Genomic DNA, 23494 nt, shown 5'->3' with positions numbered 1-23494 from the left:
AACACTCAAAATCACTGCAGACACCAGCAGTGCTAGGGACGCTAAGTCCAAATACCATCTGGCTGAAGCCACAACATAATCAGCCCAGACTGAGTCATGTCAGTGATTGTGTCCTGAGAAAACATAGTCAGGTTTTTGAAATATTTTTTTATTTCAGCCCAGCACCAAACATAAGTGTTATCATTGAATAATTAAAGTTGCTAAAAAGATGGGTGGGTTATTAAAATCAGCATCTAGTTACAAGTATGGGAGTGACTATTTCATAATATTAATATATAGAAATTACTATGTCAATGGCTGTGTTATACTTCTGAGTTTAGATAGGTCAATCTAATGAAAACAGCATACTAAGTACTTTTGGTACTAAAGTGAGTGGCCCCACATTAAAAACCCAGATAAGGAAAATTATTACCTCATTGAGGCAGGGAGCATGCTGTATGGATCTTGCTGAGAGAGTGAGACAGTACTTGTGAGGAATGGGGTGCTCTTCCTTGCAGGGGAGTCCTTGTCTCAGTGCTGTACAGGTGGGTACTTTATTTACAAATAAAAAGAATGTATTAAAATAACTTTAAAATATTTAATTAAAAAAAATTCAGCACGGGACAATCATATTAGCATATTTTACCATAACCCTCATCCTCCTTTCCCCCATCCCCTCTTCTCTGTGGTTACCACTTGATATGTTAGATCTCTCAGTTTAGAAAGTGAGCCTATTAGTCTTGGGATTGACTGATGCCCAATAATCAATAATTGTTAATGGGGGAACTCTTGTGGGCTGTAGAAAGCTGCCAGAGTAGTACTTGGTGCTAGTAGAAGGCTAGATCTAGTGCATGGTGGATGTGAAGTGGTGCCACTGATTTGACACATCAGATGCTAACCACATCTCATCTTTTCTGTATCTTGGTACAGTTTTATGTGGTCCTTTGAGAAGATTCATCGAAGCATCGCTCACATCTTCCAAGGGGAGCTGGTGTCCAGCTTTGATGAAGAATTCCGAATTCTCTTTGCTCAGTCAGACCCTCTCATTCCTCCAGCCAATGTCTTGGTGAAGGCAGAGAACCCATTTACCATGGCCCCCTTTGGCAACAATATGCCCTTCTTTCCAAAGAAACCACACCTGCTATTCCAGAGGGATGACAATGTCTTTCCGCCCTTCATGGACAGAGTTGATCCAGACAGATACTTCTTGTCAGCCTTTAGACGGGATGAACTGATGCGCCACAGTATGGAGGGGACAGCAATGCGCATGTATTCTAAGAAGGCAGAAATGGAGAATTCTCAGATTGATCCTGTCAGAGGTTTATTTCGCTCCAGGCAGTTAGAGCTGGATTCCTTTAAGAGGCACAGCTTTGCTGAAGGAACCTTTGAAAACTTTTCTTCTTCAAAGCAGTGTTCTAGGCAGATGTTCATGAACAATCTGGATGACTTTAAAATGCAGTCCAGTCACTTTCAAAAGGACCAGTTCTACCAGTATCAATTTGAACATCCCTATGGTTCCAGCAGGCCTCAGGGGTTCTTTGAGCGAATCCGAGGGGGTAGGCCGGGATTCAATGAAATGGAGGACTATGCACAGGACCCCAGATACCCTGAACTTGAATCCCACTTCCCACAAGAGGGTTTCCCCTTAAGGCTAGATTATGAGCATTCAAATTCTTCCAGGGAAGTGAGGCATGGTTCTGACCAGGTAAACCCTGCAGGGCTGATGTCACTAAGGAGGCAAAACATAGGGCAGAAATTCATGTGCCAGACATCCCCCACACAGAAGCAGAGCCTGGAACAACGACTGTTTTTACAAGACCAGGACCCAGATCAGGACAAGAAGACCCAGGAAAATAGAACAGGTTTGCGTAACTGGAGGATTTCTTCATACCTGAGTGCATACCAGTCAGAACCAGGAGACGAAGGCATCCCAATGCCCATGGAATCAGAGTCATATAATGATGTTTTGAGCCTTGGAGAGCCCCTCACAAAGCACCCCAGTGACCTGATCCCATCTTTCAAGTCTCCTATGTCATTTAATAATAAATCATTGGGAATTGAAAGCGCCAAAGAGTCGGCAGGTACTGAGAGAGCAGGCGAGGAGACCTCCCTTGTGAAACAGGATTCCTTTAGGTCCAGGATAAATCCTTTGATCCAGAGGAGCTCAAGGCTCAGATCTTCTTTGATTTTTAATGCTGCCAATTTAGATCAGCAGAATATGACAATGGAGAAGGTTCAGATGATCCAAAAGGAGCAAATATCCAGTGATATTATAAAAGACAATGAAACCATAAAGGCAGCCACCTCTTCTAAAGTGGCAGAGCTTTTAGAGAAGTACAAAACTGTGGGCAAAGACAGAGAGAGTGCTACAGTTAGTCACACCAAAGCTGTTTCCAGTTTTCTACAGGAAGAATCTCAGAATGCACAGAAAAAATGTACCAAAGCTGTGCAATACAAGATCCTGGAGAGTAGGGTGCTAGACTCAAAAGAATCCTTCAGTAGTTACAAGATGCACATTGAGTCTGAGAAACAGCTTGGTATGTCTCCCTCAGCCACCCAGCTCCTTGACACACTAAGTAAAGATCCTATAACAAATATTAGCAGCAAAATGGAAAAATTATCTTCTCGGTTCTATCCCATAGACAGCAAACCTACTCTTCCAATGAAGGAGAACCTGATGTTTGTAGGAGACACTCAGAAGCTTGCTCTGCCAGAGAAGAGGGAGAAACTGACATTCAGAAGAGACACACAGGAACTAACTGACACAGAATTCAAAAAACCACAGGCTAGGATAAGCACCACATCAATTTCTGAAAGTTTATCCAAGAATCAAGGGTCTGACAGCTCTCTCAATAAATCCGAGGAAGAGGGTGCCAAACAGGAACAGAGTCCATTGGAATTTTTTAGGAAAGGGTCGCTAAGGTTGAAACAGTTGCTGAATCCAAAAGGTGAAAAGAAATCAGAGGAAGAAACCATTCTTGAGAGTGGAAAGTTTGACAAGCAGACCATGAGCCTTAAACGATCTTCAAAGGGGGATTTTCAGGAAGTGATGGAGGAAGAGAAATCCCAAAGGATCACAACAGCACCTGCTTTCAAAAGCAACCAGCCATCTCAGACCAGGTTTGCTTCTTCCACGGCAAACATCCTATACAGCAGCAACCTCCGTGATGACACAAAGGTGATTCTGGAGCAAATTTCTGCCAACAGTCAGAAGAACAGAGCTGAGTTGGCCAAGCAATTACCTTCCACAAGTAATCCTGATCTTTCCAAGTCTACCAGCAGCTTGGAATGTAAAGACGAGAAGGAGAAAAGCTGCAACATTAGCAGGTCAGAAAGTTTTGGGAGCCATAAGAGGAATCCTCAGAGGCAACCATCAGAGGACAGAGATACCCTTCTGAAAAAGATGGAGAATATGCGAAAGGAGAAACGGGTCTATAGTAGGTTTGAGGTCTTCTGCAAGAAGGATGAACAACCAGTTCAGAGTGATGGGGAATATGACACAGATGCCAAAGACAAGAAAATGGGAAAATTCATGCCCAAACTCCTGGGGACCTTCAAAACCAAAAAGTGACCTTAGAAATGCTGCCTAAATCCCAACTCCAGGGGCTGTAATTACTGTCTGTCAATGGAGAAATGGGAGGTTATGCTTCAGTGATGGACACTAGTAACATACTGAATACTCCTTCATGTTGTTGAGTGCGCAGTTGTGCAACACTGGCCTCCTACAGCATGATTTCCTCATATAGTTACATGGTGAAAGGCAATTTTACTGCAATAGGATCCAAATTATAAAAAAATTAAATCAACAGATTGTTTAAAACAAAAATAAAGTGGAGTCTATTTATCATCTGTAGAGGGAAGCTCCTCAGCAGACAGAACAAGCTTGCTATTATTCGGGGAGGGGTGAAACTATAATGCAAAGCTCTGCCCTGAGCCAGGGAAGTCCGTACTTCTCATTTACAAGAACAATGCTGATTTTTGGATATTTCTCAGGTTGTGGTCCATTTTTTCCACATATGTGGTACCAGGAGGATCTTTGACAGTTTCCAGGAGCAAGATCTTGCAGTAAATTCTTTGCCCTTACCTGTAGTTATGACCCTGTCCATCGGCACATGTCCAGCTTTTATACTTAGCATTGTATAACCTTATGGGTGTTTTTAAATATAGTTCAAAATATTATTGCTTTAGAGGGGGAGGCATGAGCAGGCAGCTGGAAGGCAGCAGCAGAGGGAATTTACATGCCATGCTGGGATAAAGAGGTGTCTCTAGTTTAAATTAACCAAGCTAGTAGGGCACTGAATCAAGCCTGTACAATGCAGCCTTCATCAAGCAGAATCTTCCTTGAGGGTGTACCGCCAAGAAGAGGTGTTTTCTCTCAGGGAGGGATTTGTAGCAGAGGATAAGCCATTTCAAGTGTTAGCAGGTTCCCTCATTGTGACGACAGGAGAGGGAGGAGGGGTTCAGACAAAAGGAGGAAGTAACTGAGCTTTACTGTAACTTATCTTTTCTTAAAGCTCAGCAATGTTTTTTTCTCACATAGATTTCTTTCAGGTGTTTGGTACCAGGCCTGGCCCAGACCAGCCTGTATGGTTCATACTGTGGTATTGGATTGTCTGGCAGGACAGTGGGCGAAGGGTGGGTGTCAAAAAGAAAGAAGAGCATTGTACATAAGGTTTTCTGCCTTGGGTCTGTTGTTCTTCAGCCTGGGACTCTCTCTTTTAGGCAACACAGCAGCAGTGGCAATGGGTCTGAATGCTGGAAATTATATCTGACTTTATATTTTTGTCTGTGTGCCAACAGGTACAAATAAACACATTTGGTAAATTAAAAAATAAATGCATAAAAAGTCACAGCAAGCTCAAGTCCTCTGCTGGCAAGGCAGCCTAGAAGAACATCTTATAGTACCTGGGCTGTGGGAAGGGAGAAATAATTCCTTTGAAAATAGGCAACAAGACTTTTGAGAATCAGTTCTGGGCACCTTCCTTTACTCCACATCACTGCCAGAAGCTCAGTTCCCCATTACAACTGTGGTTCCCTCCCAGCCTCACAGGTTGGGAGTTTACCTGCAGTCTAGGCCATTATGTGACAACTGTAACTCTGGAAAGAGGCCCATACCTCTTATTGGAAGTGGCTGCCTTACTCCTTTGGACTGTGTTTCTAACAAGGGGAGGCAAACGATATAAGGGCTGAGGCCTAACTCATGCATGTCAGGTGCTCCTTAGTTCCCGCAACAACAAGCAAGGTGGAAAGTCAAGCAAAAACAAAAGAGGAATGTAGCAGAGAACTATGTTTTAGAACTCTGTTAGAGCCACATCTACAAGACAGGTTTCAGAGTAGCAGCTGTGTTAGTCTGTATCCACAAAAAGAACAGAAGTACTTGTGGCACCTTAGAGACTAACAGATTTATTTGAGCATAAGCTTTCGTGAGCTACAGCTCACTTCATCGGATGCATGCAGTGGAAAATACAGTGGGGAGATTTTTTATACACAGAGAACATGAAACAATGGGTGTTACCTTACACACTGTAACCAGAGTGATCAGGTAAGGTGAGCTATTACCAGCAGGAAAGAAAAAAAAACCTTTTGTAGTGATAATCAAGGTGGGCCATTTCCATTTTCTCTTCTGCTGGTAATAGCTCATCTTACCTGATCACTCTTGTTACAGGGTGGATGGTAACACCCATTGTTTCATGTTCTCTGTGTATAAAAAATCTCCCCACTGTATTTTCCACTGCATGCATCCGATGAAGTGAGCTGTAGCTCACGAAAGCTTATGCTCAAATAAATCTGTTAGTCTCTAAGGTGCCACAAGTACTCCTTTTCTATCTACAAGACAGTGATCAAATGATCCTAAAGGACTGGGCAGACCATCTCTTCCTCTCCTGTGGCCTACACTGAAGAGTATTTTCCATCCCTATCTGAAGAATCTCCCAACTTCCCAGTCCAGCTCATGTTTCACCTGATGCATATGTTGTGGGCAGGAAGTAAGTGCCCTTACTTTGAACTATCCTTCTGAGTTTTTCTGCCAACGCCAATGAGATTGAGAAACAGCTGATGCCCCTTCCATGATCACTAGGATTGCAGGTTTGTCATAGCAGGAAAAAAAAGTCACGTATTGTGCTTTTCCCATTTGTCCATGACTTTTTTTCTGTGCCCACAACTCATCCTGAAGTGGCAGCTCATGCAATTCCTGTCCCATGGTTTGAGCTTGGCTCTCTGCTCTGCATGACCTGGGTTGCAAACCTGCTCAAGTTTGACCCGCCAGACCCTCCATCATGACTGGGTGGGAGAAGGGTGAGGGAGAAAACTTCAATGAATGGCATTGTGCCCGAGTGGACTGGGCCACAGAACCACTCAGGTTTAGCCTGCCTGACATTCTATCATGACAGAGCAGTCAGGCAAACCTAAGCAGTGCTGCGAACCAGTGTGCCCGGTTGCAATGCCAGGAGCAAGGTGCTGAGCCCAGCATCATGGGACACAGGAGCCACAGGAACTGCCACTTTGGGGTGAGTGCAGGGCACTGGGCCCAGAACCATGGGACACAGGAGCTGCCACTGCAGGGCGAGTGCAGAGTGCCAGGTCCAGTCCTGTGGGACAAAGAAGCCAGTTGCGGGGTGATTGTGGGGTGGGTTCTCTCCACAGCAGCTCCCACCAGCTTCCCCTCTGCACTCAGCCAGGATTAGGGTTGCAGTGCTGGAGTGGAGGGTCCTGCTGCAGGTGGTTGGTGCCCCCTTGGTGAGGCAAGGAGGGCATTTTTTTAAATTAAAAAAAAACATTTTTAAAATTTTTGATGAAAAAAATGCTGAAATAAACCTGCAGCCCTAATGAACAAGTACCGGGACTGGAGCTGCAAGCTCAGCAACCCTGCTACAGGTATGTGGGTGACAGGTGGGGGAAAGGCCGATTGAGTGCCAACAGTTGACAGTAGCTTTATTTATGTCTTAAAGAATTAAATGTTTCAAGATGCCTAGCTGTCATGCTAACAGCACTATATAAATTAATTAAATTTTCAGTGACAAATGGTGGTTATTTTACTGGTTGCTGGAAGCAGTGTCAAATGAAGTCCTGTGTGGCTGGATTTCCCAGTTTGAAGAATGGGCTGGTCAGGAAACCCCACAAGTGATGATTGAAATCTCCAGTGATCAAGATTATATATCATTTCTAACATGAACAGTTCAATTAGACGTAAATATATTAGCACAAAGAAATGAGCAGAGAAGTGCAGAGGAGTGCGCCAAAAACACAATAAGGAGCCTAAAGGGCATTTTAAATGTACTCCATGTTGCAAATAATATTAGGAGGAAGATGGCACAAGAGTTCATACAGTAGAACAGAACAGTCTTGTTCCTGTACAGAGCTGCATCTCTTTTCTTATTCAGTTTCTTGCTACTGTTATATATTAAGAGGATGCTATCTAAGCCATTCTGTATATTGTGGTGCATAAAATAAACAAATTAATTTTTACTAAAACACTGTGCTGGAGTCAGATTTCACACACAGAATTGTTTAGTGAAGCACATGATGGTGAGCTGAATGCTGTAGGTGAGATGAGGGAGGCAAGGATGTCAAAGCCAGGCAGGCAGTGAGCTGGAGGGTCACAGATTACCTGACCTGTAAATATTTTCCATCTGCACTTTCTTTCCCCAAATAAAAAGAGATTGTTAAAAAGAAAAGAGCCTCAGTGAAGTGTGGCTAATATCAAGAGAAAAAAATAAAAACAGCATGACACATTCTACACCAAGTTCTACACCTCTAATAACTTTATATATGAAATCAGTAACACCCAGAAGCCCTAGTCAAGATCATGGCCATATTGTTCAAGGTGCTGTACAAAACACACTCAGCTGCACTATGAAGGTGAGGGGATAGAGATCCACTCAAATATATGCAGGGCCAGAGCCTTGGGTGGTTTAAAATCTGTGTCCTTCCATTGACTTCAACAGTACCACACCGACTTGCACCATCTAAGGATCTAACCCACAATTTTTATATACACAGAAAAGCATTTGGATAATTCATTTGTTATTACAAACAGCAGTACTGTATGAATTAAACCAAATTATTTGAAAGTCTAAAAATGAATAGTAAAGTGACCCAGCCACTTCTCCACTGCCATGTTCATACTACTATTCATCACTCCATCAAGCTACCAACCATAACTGTGCCCTCCTTGCTCTGCAACTGAAATGTATTGTTGGAGGTATACTACTGATTGTATATATTATTTCTGGGGGCTTGTCTAGATCAATGGTTCTTAACCTGGGGTGCACGAACCCCCTGGGGCTGCGAGATGCCCTTTCTGTGGGTGTGGGACATGCCAGATATTTTTAGAAGGTAAATCATCGAAAACACAAATTAAGCACATGCACATAAGTACATTATACATTTTTTAACAATTACTGTAATATACAAACAAAAAATATATCTAGGTTTAAAGAACTGACCTACTTCAAAGATTTTTGATAAGGGGTGCGAGAACATATTTTGATTTTTGATAGGGGTGTGAGAACATATTTTGAGAACCAAAGGGGTGCAGGCCACAGTAAAGGTTAAGAACCACTGGTCCAGATGAACAGTTAGTGTGCAGCAACCTGGGGTATAAATTTGGAGAGGACTAGCAAACCGCACACAATCTGTGTGGACCCTGCTGCCATGCATCAAAAATTCCCTAGAGGACTTTGAGTTACTCCGATTTCAAAGTTGAGAAGATCCAAAGTGCACCAGGGAACTTTTAGGGTGTGGCAACAGGGTCCACATGGACAGTTGGTGCGCAGTATGCTAATATGCTACTATGCTCTCAAACGATAAAAGACAAAAACACCATATCACCCAGGAAAGAAGACTTCACAAAATGATCCCTCTATATCTGACCTCTCAGTCTGCGTCCTCAAAGGAAACCTGCGCAACACCTTCAAAAGACAAACCTGGGAGCTTAAATTCATAACTTTGTTAGACACTAAAAATCATGGACTCAATAAAGACACTGAATTTATAGTTCATTACAACAATCTATAACCTACTAACCCTCCATTGTCCTATGCCTGCAGAGGTGTTAACCGTCCACTTCACCTTGAATGGTCTCTTACATGGTAATTCCTTATGCTAAACAATCCACTCCACTTTGTATTTAGCTGTGACACTCTAAGGCCTTGTCTACGCTACAGAGTTTTGTTGATGCAAGTTACACCGACGATCAAAAACTGGTATAATTACGTCACTTGTGCATGTTCACACAAGGTTTCTTCTGTCGCAGAGCATGTCCACAGTTGGTGTTCTAGCATTGACAGAAAGAGCAGTTCACTGTGGATCGCTATCCTACTGTGCTACTTGCCACCTTCTGCAGCTAGAAGTTGTGGGAAGGCGGAATGGATCACAGTGCATCATGGGTGTAGGCTCAATGTCCCATGATGCATTTTTTCCTGTCCCATCATTCCACAGGCTTCTAATTGCATTTTGCGGCATTTTTCAACTACTCCTGTTTATGTGTGCTCACCATCGCTGTCTGAAAGGACGGATCCTGCACTGCTCTCTACTTTTGTGGTCACTGTTATGAACACATTACGGCTGGTCATGCAGTATATCATGAGCACCCAATCTGAAAAGGAATCAGAGGTGCCTGCCCTGCTGTGTGCCATGGAAAGAAACAACACCAGATTACTTTTGGTATTAACAGAGCAGCTGCACAAGGTATACCATTGCTTTTGGACTTGGGAAACAAGCACTGAGTGCGGGGATTGCATCGTTATGTGGGTCTGGGATAATGAGCGGTGGCTGCAGGACTTTTGGATGCGGAAAGCCACCTTCCTGGAACTCTATGTGGCACTCACCCTAGCACTGCAGCAAAAGGACACCAAAATGAGCTGCCCTCTCAGTGGAGAAGTGTGTGGCGATCACTGTATGGAAGCTAGCAACTCCAAACTGCTACTGGTCAGTTGTGAATCAGTTTGGTGTTGGGAAGTCCACTGCTGGGTCTGTGTTAACGCAACTGTGCAGAGCCATTAATCATATCCTGCTATGAAGGACTGTGACTTTTAGAAATGTGCGTGAAGTAGTGGATGGCTTTGTGGCAATCGGATTCCCTAACTGAGGCAGGGCGATAGATGGCACACATATCCCAATTTTGGCCCTGGACCATCTTGCGATGGAGTACATCAATAGAAAGGGGTATTTCTTTTTGGTATTGCAGGCGCTTGTGGAGCACCATGGCAGTTTCACTCACATCAACACAGGGTGATCCGGGAAGGTGCACAATGCACGCATCTTCAGGAACATTAGCCTGTACAGAAAGCTGCAAGCAGGGACTTTCTTTCCAGATCAGAAGATTCCAGTGGGGGATGTTGAAATGCTCTGTGATCCTTGGAGACCCAGCGTACGCTTTATTGCCATGGCTCATGAAGCCTCACATGACAAACCTGGACAGTAGCAAGGAGCACGTCAACAACAGGCTGAGCAGGTGTAGAATGTGCCTTTGGCAGATTAAAAGCACATTGGCACTACCTTTATGGCAAGTTAGACCTAAATGAGGAAAATATTCCCATGGTCATAGCAGCCTGCTCTGCACTCCATAACATTTGCAATGCTAAGGGTGAAAAGTTTCCCCTGGGGTAGAGCATGGAAGAGGATTGCCTGGCAGCTGATTTTGAGCAGCCAGATACCAGGGCTACTAGAGGGGCACAATGGGGGGCTATTTGAATCGGGGAGGCTTTGAAGCACCATTTTGAGAATGAGCTCCAGTAATGTGTCTTTCTGTCCAGCAGTCTGCCATGCTTTGTTAACTGGCTGCCTTGCATGAAAATTTTAATGGTTACTGACCGTGATTTGTACTCAGCAAATGATCAAACTGCCACTTTGAATTAATTCCAGCAGCAATCAACATGTGTAGGAGACAAATAAAGGTTGGTTATCTTTCAGAGAGTATGTTTTTATTAAATACCAATTAACAACCCACACAAAAGGTTTGGTGGGAAGGGAGTGAACAGGAGAGGCTAACGGGAGTTTTGTGAGGGAGTTTACAGGGGGAGTGTGTGTGTGGGGGGCTAGATACACTTAACATTCCTTAAACTTCTTTAAACTTAAGAAAACCTGATGAAAACAACACAACAACAAAGGTACAAGCTTCAGGAGTAAAAAGATAATGCAAGCAGAAGTCCAGCAACAGAGTAGGGTCTATCCAGTTTATTGCACCCAATGCAGCATGTATGATTACCTGCCCTATGGGCAGGTGGCATATGTGTGTATTCGGTGCAAGGAGCTCCTGGCCCTCAAGAGACCATGTACGGGCTTTGGAGACCAGAGTGGCTGAACTGGAGGAGCTAAGGGAGGCAGAGAGGTACATAGGAGGGGTCCTTTGACAGGGTGACAAGCCTTGTGGATGGGGGGAAATGATCCCATAGTTGGGACCCTCCTTCCAGATGATGTGGTATCCTCTCACCCTGAGAATACCTCTCCAGTGGAGGGAACTCCAGTTGTTAGGAAGAGACAGGTATTAGTAATGGGCGATTTGATCATTAGAAACATAGATAACTGGGTTTGCGATGACTGGGAGAACCGCATGGTGACTTGCTTGCCTGGTGCGAAGGTTGTGGATCTCTCGAGACATCTAGATAGACTTATGTGTAGTGCTGGGGAGGAGCCGGTGGTCGTGGTATATGTAGGTACCAGTGACATAGGGAAGGATAGGAGAGAGGTCCTGGAGGCCAAGTTTAGGCTGCTAGGTAAGAGATTGAAGTTCAGGACCTCCATGGTAGCATTCTCTGAGATGCTTCCAGTTCCACGTGAGGGGACAGTTAGGCAGAGCTGCAGAGTCTCAATGCCTGGATAAGATAATGGTATAGGGAGGAGGGGTTTAGATTTATTAGGAACTGGGGAAACTTTTGGGAAAGGAGGCGCCTATACAGGAAGGATGGGCTCCACGTAAACCAAAACGGAACCACATTGCGGGCATTTAAAATTAAAAAGGACGTTGAGCAGTTTTTAAACTAAGGGCTGGGGGAAAGCCGACAGGTGCGGAGGAGCATGTGGTTTGGACAGAGACATCCCTTAGGGGAGGATCTATTAATGGAGATTCTCTATGTCCTAGTAAGGATGAGAGGATGGAAGATAAAATACAGGTATGTTGGGGCCCCAGGGCATGGCCACTAGTTAAGTCAATGGGATGGAATACCATGAGGGTCGAGGAAGTCTCCCTGCTCTAGGCTCAGGGGCTTCCTTTCAAACCCCCCCCTTAATGGAACTTAGGCCTGGCTGGCCTGAATAAGCTCTTTTTCTTTTAAAATAATGTTGCAGCCGCAGATAATGTTCCATAGTGTAGGGTCTGCTGACGCCAAGTTAAGATAACAGGAGGAGACAGCTTCAAGGCCAGGCGGGATGTGCTGGTTGTTTAAGTTGCTAGGAATGCATGTTAGAGGTTGCAGGAAATAAACATTGTTGTAACCCATATAAGGAAGGCAAAGTATATGTGCAAAGCTTTTATTGGCTGATGTGTAGTGCAGTAGCATTAAAGAATATAAAAGTGTGTGTAATGACCTGCTCTGGTGTGCAGGATTTGAGATTTCTCTCCCTGTACCTTTCTTTGGAATTCCAAATAAACTTTTCTACTTCTCCACCCCGTTGTGATTATTGGGTGACGCACACTGGACAACGAACACCTGCTGTTGCTTGCCTCAGGCACTCTGTGCCAGCAACAGGTAGGATCTGATGAAAAACAGTCAAATGAAAAAAAGTCCCATTCAATTATATCATATAATGGCAGACAGCTAAAAAGTGACAAGTTTTTAAAGTGCTTATATGCCAATGCTAGAAGGCTAAATAATAAGATGGGTGAACTAGACTGCCTGGTATTAAATGAGGATATTGATATAATAGGCATCACAGAAACTTGGTGAAATGAGGATAATCAATGGGACACAATAATACCAGGGTACAAAATGTATTGGAAGGACAGAACAGGTCATGCTGGTGGGGGAGTGACACTGTATGTGAAAGAAAGCATAGAATCATGGAGTATCAGGGTTGGAAGGCACCTCAGGAGGTCAGCTAGTCCAACCCCCTCCTCAGAGCAGGACCAATCCCCAACTAAATCATCCCAGCCAGGGCTTTGTCAAGCCTGACCTTAAAAACCTCTAAGGAAGGAGATTCCACCACCTCCTTAGGTAACCCATTCCAGTGCTTCACCACCCTCTCAGTGAAAACGTTTTTCCTAATATCCAACCTAAACCTCCCCTATGGCAACTTGAGACCATTACTCCTTGTTCTGTCATCTGGTACCACTGAAAACAGTCTAGATCCATCTTCTTTGGAACCCCCTTTCAGGTAGTTGAAAGCAGCTATCAAATCCCCCCTCATTCTTCTCTTCTGCAGACTAAATAATGCCAGTTCCCTCAGCCTCTCTTCACAAGTCATGTGCTCCAGCCCCCTAATCAAATGAAGTAAAAATCTTAAACAAACTAAACTGTACCATAGAATCTCTATGGATGGTAATTCCATGCTCTAATAATAAGAATGTAGCAGTAGGGATATATTACCGACCACCTGTGAAATGCTCAGGGAGATTAGATAGGCTATTAAAATAAAAAACTCAATAATAATGGGGGATTTCAGCTATCCCCATATTTACTGGGTACATGTCACCACAGGACAGGATGCAGAGATAAAGTTTCTTGACACCTTAAATGACTGCTTCTTGGAGTAGCTAGCCCTGGAACCCACAAGAGGAGAGGCAATTCTTGATTTAGTCCCAAGTGGAGCACAGGATCTGGTCCAAGAGGTGAATATAGCTGGACCGCTTGGTAATAGTGACCATAATAAAATTAAATTTAACATCCTTGTGGCGGTGGAAACACCACAGCAGCCCAACACCATAGCATTTAAATTCAGAAAGGGGGACTACATAAAAACGAGGAAGTTTGTGAAACAGAAATTAAAAGGTACAGCGCAAAAAGTGAAATCCCTGCAAGCTTCATGGAAAATGTTTAAAGATACCATAATAGAGGCTCAACTTACATATATACCCCAAATTAAAAAACATAGTAAGAGAACCAAAAATGTGCCACCGTGGCTCAACAACAAAGTAAAAGAAGCAGTGAGAGGCAAAAAGGCATCCTTTAGAAAATGGAAGTTAAATCCTAGTGAGGAAAACAGAAAGGAGCCTAAACGCTGGCAAATAAAGTGTAAAAATATAATTAGGAAGGCCAAAAAAGAATTTGAAGAACAACTAAAGACTCAAAATAGCAAATAGCAAAATTCCTTTTAAGTACATCAGAAGCGAGAAGTCTGCTAAACAACCCGTGGGGCCACTGGACGATTGAGATGCTAAAGGAGCACTCAAGGATGATAAGGCCATTGCGGAGAAACTAAATGAATTCTTTGCATCGGTCTTCATGGCTGAGGATGTGAGCGAGATTCCCAAACCTGAACCATTCTTTTTAGGTGACAAATCTGAGGCACTGTCCCAGAATGAGGTTGTCATTAGAGGAGGTTTTGGAACAAATTGACAAACTAAACAGTAATAAGTCACCATGACCAGATGGTATTCACCCAAGAGTTCTGAAGGAACTTAAATGTGAAACTGCAGAACTACTAACTGTAGTCTGTAACCTATCATTTAAATCAGCTTCTGTGCCAGATGAGTGGAGGATAGCTAATGTGACGCCAATTTTTAAAAAAGGCTCCAGAGGTGATCCCGGCAATTACACGTCAGTAAGCCTGACTTCAGTACCAGGCAAACTGGTTGAAACTATAGTAAAGAACAAAATTGCCAGACACATAGATGAACACAATTTGTTAGGGAAAAGTCAACATGGTTTTTGTTAAGGGAAATCATGCCTCACCAATCTACTAGAATTCTTTGAGGGAGGTCAACAAGTATGTGGACAGGGGGGATCCAGTGGATATAGTGTACTTAGATTTTCAGAAGGCCTTTGACAAGGTCCCTCACCAAAGGCTCTTAAGCAAAGTAAGCTGTCATGGGATAAGAGGGAAGGTCCTCTCATGGATTGGTAACTGGTTAAAAGACAGGAAACAAAGGGTAGGAATAAATGGTCAGTTTTCAGAATGGAGAGTGGTAAATAGTGGTGTCCCCCAGGGATCTGTACTGAGACCAGGCCTATTCAACATATTCATAAATGATCTGGAAAAAGGGGTAAACAGTGAGGTGGCAACATTTGCAGATGATACAAAACTACTCAAGATAGTTAAGTCCCAGGCAGACTGCAAAGAGCTACAAAAGTATCTCTCAAAACTGGATGACTGGGCAACAAAATGGCAGATGAAATTCAATGTTGATAAATGCAAAGTAATGCACATTGGAAAGCATAATCCCAATGTAGCGGGGTGGTTACCCGCTCTTGCCCTGTGGGGCTTAAAAGCCAGCCCTGGGAGAGAGCCAGGGCTGAGGGCAAGAGAAGCTAGGCTGATTGGGGAAATGGCCGCAGCTGGGCCATGCCCCAATCAGGCCACAGCTGGGCCTATAAAGCAGCTGCTAGGCTGAAGCTTAGCTAGTCTCTCTCTGTGTTCAGAGAGGGAAGGGCCTGGCTGTGGGGACCTGAGGGAATACCTAGCTTGGGGCAGGGCAGAGGGGGAAAGGCCTTGGGAGCAGGGGAGCTCCGGCTTGGAACCCCCAAGGCTGCGAGGTGTAGATTAGGGCCTATTAGGTACTGGGGTTGCAAGGGGGCAGCCCACAGGTAGACAGAGGCAGAGGGTCCAAACCCCCTCGCCTGTGATGAGTGGCTGATACACTGCAGTCTGCCCCGGGGAGCAGGGCTAAGCGTGACTGGCAGTAGCCAAGACTGAGGTGAGGTGGGGGTTCCCCAGGGAGGGGAGACCCTCAGGGATTGTTGGGATTTACTGCCAGGGGACAGCACCCCTGTGGGAGGAGGCACTGGGTCCTGGGAGGGACTGGGGCTGGCAGTAAGGTGGATCACCAGATGGCAGAGGGTGCTCCAGAGGCTGATGAGCAATTCCCAAGGACAACCAACAGGAGGTGCTGCTGGGTGAGTCAGGCTCTATTACACCCATCTATACATATAAAATGATGGGATCTAAATCCGCTGTTACTACTGAAGAAAGAGATCTTGGAGTCATTGTGGATAGTTCTCTGAAAACATCCACTCAATGTGCAGGGGCAGCCAAAAAAGTGAACAGAATGTTAGGAATCATTAAGAAAGGAATAGATAATAAGACAGAAAATATCATATTGCCTCTATATAAATCCATGGTACACCCACATCTCAAATACTGTGTGCAGATGTGGTTGCCCCATCTCAAAAAAGATATATTGGAAAAGGTTCAGAAAAGGGCAACAAAAATTATTAGGGGTATGGAACGGCTGCCATATGGGGAAATATTAGTAAGACTGGGCCTTTTCAGCTTGGAAAAGAGACGACTAAGGTGGGATATGATAGAGGTCTATTAAAATTATGACTGGTGTGGAGAAAGTAAATAAGGAAGTGTTATTTACTCCTTCTCATAACACAAGAACTAGGGGTCACCCAATGAAATGAATAGGCAGCAGGTTTAAAACAAACCAAAGGACGTATTTTTTCACACAACACACAGTCAACCTGTGGAACTCCTTGCCAGAGGATGTTGTGAAGGCCAGGACTATAACAGGGTTCATAAAAGAACTATTAAGTTCATGACGGATAGGTCCATCAATGGCTATTAGCCAGGATGGACAGGGATGGTGTCCCTAGCCTCTGTTTGCCAGAAGCTGGGAATGGGCGACACGGGATGGATGACTTGATTACCTGTTCTGTTCATTCCCTCTGGGGCACCTGGCATTGGTCACTGTCAGAAGACAGAATACTGGGATAGATAGACCTTTGGTCTGACCCAGTATGGCCATTCTTATCTTCTCGCTAAATATGACTACCTGATCTGTGGCAGAGTATCACCCTTCAATGAAAAGCCCCCCCAGGAAATAAGAGTTGACTTAAAATCTGTCATTTCAGAGGAACAATTGGTAGCCAGAACTTTACTCCAACCAGCCCGTACTCCTCTGACACAGCAGCCCGTTCCAGGGCCATGGCTGTTACCATGCAAAGGGCATCCTGGTTACAGTCCTCAGGGACACCCAAAGAAGTACATATGACTGTAGAAGCTCTCTCTTTCTTTCAAAGGGCCTTTGAACTACACCTATTTTTCTTTTCCACCAAAAAAAGATTTGAACATATTTTAACATTACTGGAAGCACTATCAAAAGCAGGGAATTTATTCCCAGTAAAATATTCCAATATCTAAAGGGAAAGAAAACAGGGCCAAGCTTAGGGGTGGGCAGGCTGGGCGACTTCCCAGGAGTGCTGTTCAAAGGGTGGGGTGCCTCTGAAGCAGGGTATTCCTCCTTTCCGCTCTGCTGCTGTCTGCAGCTATTGCCCTCTGCTTCGGAGCTGCCTCCGGCCAAGCTGGTCCTGGGAACCTCCTGTCTACTGTGCAGTGCGGGAGAGGAGGGCTGTCAGGGTGTCCCCCCTCCCCCCCAGCCTGTGTACCCAGTCTCTGCTGAACTGGGGTGGGGGAACAGGAGTCTGCTGCTGCTTCTAGGTCAGGAGTGGGAGCTGCTAGCAGCTGCTGCTGTCTGAACAAGCCTTCAGACTAGTGAGTGCTGTGCTTAAAGTGACAGCGTGCTGTCTCTCACACTCCCCCATCACATATATTAAAATTAAGCAAATACATTTTTAGTGGAGTGAAAAACAATTGACTAAAATAGAGTAGATAATGGCAGTAACATAGAATGCATCTGCTAGAGAAAGTAAGCAGATTTTATTTCACTTTACTGAAGATAGTGTACAAAGTATCAAACTTGTGTTTCTGATATCTCTGTTAAAGTTCTAGAACTGATACCTCAAGGCTTGGGATTGGGAATATCTTGCTGTATTATCTCCTGATTGTTCTAAATTTACATATAAATTTAAAATATGGTTTTAATTGTATGTATTTTTTTTCTTTATATAGGAATTGGATACTGAGCTCCTGTCAGCTAATTCTCAAGTTACCTGCAAACCCCTCCTCCCCCCCCGCCCCCCCCCCAAAAAAAACCCAACCAAACAAAATCCCTAGTTTTCAGGCGCTTAAGTAGTCTCTGGAACATGGTTAAAGTTTCCCCCCAGCCCCCAAAATCTGAAATGGCGCCCCTGGTGAGCCAGGAGTGATTAGAGGGCTGCAGGAGGCCATGGGCTTTGGTAAGAGGCAGCCCCAATGTAACTGTGCAAAGCCTGCCTTGAGCTGCAGGCAGAGCATCAGTCAGCATTTCCTTTCCCTCTTGAGGCCCTCCCCAGCCATCTTTTATCTTCTCTTTATAACCCTAACTTAAGTCCTTAGTTAACCCATTCCTTTTCTACCTTAGTGTGGGATATGTACACCCCATCACCAGCTCCTTAAACTACGTATCACTGTAATTCCCCCAGAAACAATAAGTCACTTCTGAGAAAAGCCAGATAAATAAACTATATTTTGAATTTATAGACAAAGCTGGAGATACGATGGGCTAACAAGAGCTTGGAAAATTTTCAGAGTTGGTAACAGGAATATATTTAAAACACAATAATTTGAATATTGTTTTTCTGATTGGAAAAACACTACCCTGCAATGAGATGTGGTTTGTGAAACTTCAGGGACAGTGGCTTCTTTTGGGGGAAGTTGAGAGGGGAATGCGTTGGAAAGACCGCTGTTAAAGTGGGAAGTTAGCTTTAGCCTTAACTATGATAGGGCAACTGTTGTTCCATAACAACTTTATGATTCAGCAAAGGCATCTCATGGAGTGCTGAATTCTGGGAGAGACAAGTGAATGTATAATCAGTGTCAGGCCATTAGACAAAGAAGCACTTCCCTAATGATTCTCTCTTTCACTATCTTACATAGCGGACAACATGCTGTGAAAAGAAGGTACTTCCCTCAGTGAAATATAAGCAGTTTATTATTACAATACATACAAGAGTATATCAACACACGGTAGTTATAGTATTAAATACACTGGAGAAAAATACATAAAAGAAAGGGAACTACTTTATTGGAATGAGAGAATGTTAACTGATTTTGTACCCCAAAAGGATATGGGAACTACTGGGAACATAAAGAGAAGGGAGTTCAAGATATCCATGGTAAATTTAGTCTTCCTGGGCTTCAGAGAATGATCTAGTCTTAGTTACCTGCTCCTCTCCAAAGTTTGGATTCAGTGAACACAAACCGATTGAGGCCAATAGAAATGGACAAATCAGCCTGGATATATCTAACAACACAAGCCAGCAGCAGAATAAAGCAGATTTCTGTAGCTATCAGTGATACTGAATATGCGGAAAAGTATGTAAAGATAAACTGTGCCTACAGCATTGTATGGAAACAAATGGTGCTGCATCCCCTGCCTACCTTGTGTCTTTGCACAGGCTTGAAGTTAAATGGATCAGAATGCCAGACCATTCTTGCTATCTTGCTCGGAGAAAGTGGCACTGTGCCCCATATGGTGAGTGCAGGCAGTACTTCTCTAGCATTTGGGGTCCTGCCAAATGTCTGGGAGTGGGGTTGTACACCAGCTGTTTGTTCCCTACAGGGCCTGTCGCTGCGTGGATTGGGCTGTACTCCATTTGGTCAGTGCTGGTGCATATTCAATGCTGGTGCCTGTTGGCAGGAATTTGATATTGGAAGATTCTGGAGTGCAGATTTACAGATGGTCCCATAGGACTGGGAGTAACTGCCCATCGATGCCTTGGGATCTCCAGCAGCTCCCATATTTGCTGTGACCTGGAACATCTTTTTACTTGACTTCAGAAGAGGGTGAGCATCCCTGCTGGGAAACTGTGGGTTCCTTGGATTCTGTGTGAGAAAGAAAAGTCAAAACAGCTCAGGCACCCTAAATCAACTCCTCATACAGAAACAAGGGGTGTGGAAATGGAATGGTCTGGGGAGTGGGACAGATCCTGGCTATGCAGAGAAGAAGGAGTAGGGCAAATCCCAGAGCGTGAAGGAGAAGGGGCATAGGGCAGGACTGTCCAGAAGGTGAAGGAGAGAAGGTTGTAAAGGAGATGTGGGCTCAGCCTGCACCCCGAGAGAGAGAAGACAATGGGGATCAGACACAAGATATGAAGAGACAGTATCTACAGCTGTATCCCTTTCCCATCAAACTCTTTTCTCTTCCCAGAAAAGAGTTTGACGGGAAAGGCATACAGCTGTAGATACTCTGTGCAGCTCCAATCAGTCACTTGAAATGGGGAAAGGAAAATGCCCATACTTACTAATCTGGTACTGGCTGCTGTCACCACAACCATCATGGGAGAGTCCTTCCTGGTCAGGTGACTGTGGATAGCAGCTTTCTGTGCCTGACTGGATAGTGAAAATGATCTCAGGTTGGATACAGACTGACCTTGAGAGTCAGGACCTTCTGGCACTTTCTGATCCTGAAGGAGAAAGATATCAGTGACAGGGCTGAGCAGCAGTGTCTGGCAGCCCCTGGGGCTGGGAGAGGAGGATCAGTATTCTGAAGAAAAAGCTCTTCTCTTGCTACCATCACGGAACAAGTGGAATTTCTTGCCAGGCAGGATTTATTAAGAGAGTACATCTGTGGTTTTTACATCTGGGGTGATCACCTCCATTTACATTTTTCTCAGGATGGATAACCCTTTCTGTACCAGTGCAAGGGAATATGCAGGGGTTAACCCTTCAGAAACGGTTGCTTCTGTTCGAACTCTCTCCTAGCTTTGACAATGAGCACATGCACAGGTGTTGGACATTTACATGCTCCAAAAATACATCGTGTTAACTAGCACTTGGTATCTAATTCACAGGCAGAGGTGATGTTTCTGCTGACCTTCTGGCAGATCATTTTAGTCACCAACAGGACTCTACATGCACAAAAGGACGGAAAATCACAAAGCTGCCTTCTAAAGGTGTGAAACAATGACTATTCTCCTCCTCCTCAAGAGGAATACGCTCATGGACACTAGAAGAACTGCTGTTACTTCACATCTAATTCTTGTGATGTCACTATTAGTCACTGCTTCAAAATCTGATGTAAAAACATTGGATCTTAGCGATGAAAAATCCTTTGTGGGGCATCCAGTTCTTACTCATGCTAGCAAAAACTCTATAGCCAGCCTTCTCTTCAGTGTCCCTGGCAAAGGAAACATCAATCTTCTGTGTGGGCACACTGGGATTATTACCCACACTGTGCAGACTGTGGGAACTCTCTCAGATGAAAGACTCTCCATATGTCTTGCAGCACTTACCTCAGTCACAAGAAGCCTTTCAGCCTTTCTAACTGAGCAACTCACAGACCAACTTGACTTCCCCTTGGAAGTGGCACCAGAGTGGAAGGCAAGTAAAAACTCATTTCCCCCCACAGCAACTTAGATCTCTGCAAACAGTAAGACTGGTTTTGTGTGATGCTACTCACATTATAGGGATTCTGTATGCTTGTTGCAGGTGGCTGAGCACTCATATTCACCCATGTGATCTGTCTCCCAAGTTTCCTATTGATGGAGGATGCTCTCTGATGCTGAGGGAGCAGTGCTGAATGGTTCCTGGCCATTACAACAGAACCCAGGCTATCTGCAGGAAGAAAGAACACGTGTGTGATGCATGGCTAAAAAGGGTTAAACATCCTGCAAAATAAATAACCCTCAAGACATGTGGGGAGATAATGTTTGTGTTTTGTGTATTTACATATGTATGAGTAGGGTTGACAATGCAATCAACAGTCCCTGTCTATGCTACATTCTGGTAATTCAGAGGTCAAAAGAACATCCTATCATTTAAATGAATTGTAAACTAATTGAGTAACCAGTAAGGTAATAAAGAAGCTGTTTTATGCTAGCTTGGTAAATGGTAAATCTGAGTATTGGAATATCCACCAGCTTTGTCATGTATAATTTTTGGGGTTTGTCTGCTCCATTTTTTTGCAGTGCACCCTAATTGAGTGACCATACTTAGCTCCGCACTAGGACCCCAGTCACAATGTGATACATAGAAAGGAGGGAGAATTAAAGTGAGAAGGATGAAACACAGATGGTAAAGTTAGAGCAAGGTTAGAAAGGATGAAATGGACAAAGAAAAAGAACCTCATAGAGAAACAGAAGAGAAGATAGTAAGTGGGGGAGGGAGGTGGAAGAGGTGCATCTCATACCTTCTCTCCTACAGGGAGGGAAAGAGCAAAGGTGGAAGAAACAAAGGGATGGGAAGAAAAAGGAACACACAGAGCCAGAACAAGAATAGTGAAGAAGCAAACAGGTAGAGACAAAGTGAGTGAATACAGAGAGAGAAACCAAGGAATCAAGAAAGGGGTTGCATGGGAAAGAGAAGGTTACTCACCTTCAGTAACTGAAGTTCTTCGAGATTGTTGTTCCTGTGGGTGCTCCCCTTTAGGTGAGCCTGCGCCTGTAATCGGAGATTTTCAGTATCAGTGCCTAGTTGGGTTGCACATGTGCTGTCCCCATCTCACGCCACTTCTGGTGGTTACATACCACTTTGCAACCAACTTTCTCTCAGTTCCTTCTCTACTGCAGAGTCTCTAACATGAAAATTCTGAAGTAGAGGGAGGGTAGTGGAGCACCCACAATGACAACCATCTCAAAGAACCTCAGTTACTGCACAGGGTGAGTAAACCTTTTCTTCTTCTTCTTCAAGGCATGTCTCTATGGGTGCTCTACTTGAGGTGACTGTAGAGCAGTGCTCATGGTGGAGTAGGGGCTCGTATTTCGGGGTAGAGGTTACAGAAACCCTTGAGAAAGTGTTTAGTGGTCTGGTTTCAGAGTAGCAGCCATGTTAGTCTGTATCCGCAAAAAGAAAAGGAGAACTTGTGGCACCTTAGACTAACAAATTTATTTGAGCATAAGCTTTCGTGAGCTACAGCTCACTTCATTGGATGCATGCAGTGGAAAATACAGTGGGGAGGTTTTATATACACAGAGAACATGAAACAATGGGTGTTACCATACACACTGTAACAAGAGTGATCAGGAAAGGTGAGCTATTACCAGCAGGAGAGTGGGGGGAGGGGGGGAACCTTCTGTAGCGATAAGCAAGGTGGGCCATTTCCAGCAGTTGACAAGAAAGTCTGAGGAACAGTGGGGGGGGGGGGGAATAAACATGGGAAAATAGTTTCACTTTTGTGTAATGACCCATCCACTCCCAGTCTTTATTCAAGCCAAAGTGAATTGTATCCAGCTTGCAAATTAATTCCAATTCAGCAGTCTCTCATTGGAGTCTGTTTTTGAAGGTTTTTTTGTTGAAAAATTGCCACTTTTAGGTCTGTAATCGAGTGACCAAAGAGAAATTGATGTGTTCTCTGACTGGTTTTTGAATGTTATAATTCTTGATCTCTATCAAGCGTTCTTACAACTACAATACCCACCTGCTGAAGTAAAGAAACAGATTGACAGAGCCAGAAGAGTACCCAGAGGTTACCTACTTCAGGACAGGCCCAACAAAGAAAATAACAGAACGCCACTAGCCATCACCTTCAGCCCCCAACTAAAATCTCTCCTGTGCATCTTCAAGGATTTACAACCTATCCTGAAGGACGACCCATCACTCT

At 44.2% G+C, this 23494-nt stretch overlaps 2 protein-coding genes across 9 annotated transcripts in view; one reads left to right on the top strand and one right to left on the bottom strand.

Annotated features, from left to right (window-relative positions):
- The window catches only part of FAM83H (family with sequence similarity 83 member H), a 61381-nt gene extending 53569 nt beyond the window's left edge, over nucleotides 1–7812 (top strand). Inside the window, exon 5 of the mRNA XM_007061419.4 lies at nucleotides 910–7812. Coding sequence (XP_007061481.2) covers nucleotides 910–3550 — 2641 coding nt within the window. The 3' untranslated portion in view covers nucleotides 3551–7812. The remainder of the gene's footprint in view (nucleotides 1–909) is intronic.
- Nucleotides 7813–18868: 11056 nt separating this feature from the next.
- Nucleotides 18869–23494, bottom strand: part of MAPK15 (mitogen-activated protein kinase 15) — a 57310-nt gene continuing 52684 nt past the window's right edge. For 5 of the 8 annotated variants that reach the window (XM_037891678.2, XM_043538867.1, XM_043538861.1 and 2 more), the window contains exons 12-15: nucleotides 22270–22335; nucleotides 21356–21510; nucleotides 20199–20360; nucleotides 18869–19779 (exon numbers count right to left, since the gene is read on the bottom strand). In XM_037891678.2, coding sequence (XP_037747606.1) covers nucleotides 19555–19779; nucleotides 20199–20360; nucleotides 21356–21510; nucleotides 22270–22335 — 608 coding nt within the window. In that variant the 3' untranslated portion in view covers nucleotides 18869–19554. The remainder of the gene's footprint in view (nucleotides 19780–20198; nucleotides 20361–21355; nucleotides 21511–22269; nucleotides 22336–23494) is intronic. The other 3 variants (XM_043538865.1, XM_037891680.2, XM_043538864.1) reach the window with 1 other exon arrangement.

This window comes from Chelonia mydas, chromosome 2 (genome assembly GCF_015237465.2).
Source record: "Chelonia mydas isolate rCheMyd1 chromosome 2, rCheMyd1.pri.v2, whole genome shotgun sequence".
Classification (NCBI taxonomy): domain Eukaryota; kingdom Metazoa; phylum Chordata; order Testudines; family Cheloniidae; genus Chelonia; species Chelonia mydas.
Note: the sequence above shows the minus strand (reverse complement) of the source record. Positions and strands in the feature narration are given on the sequence as shown.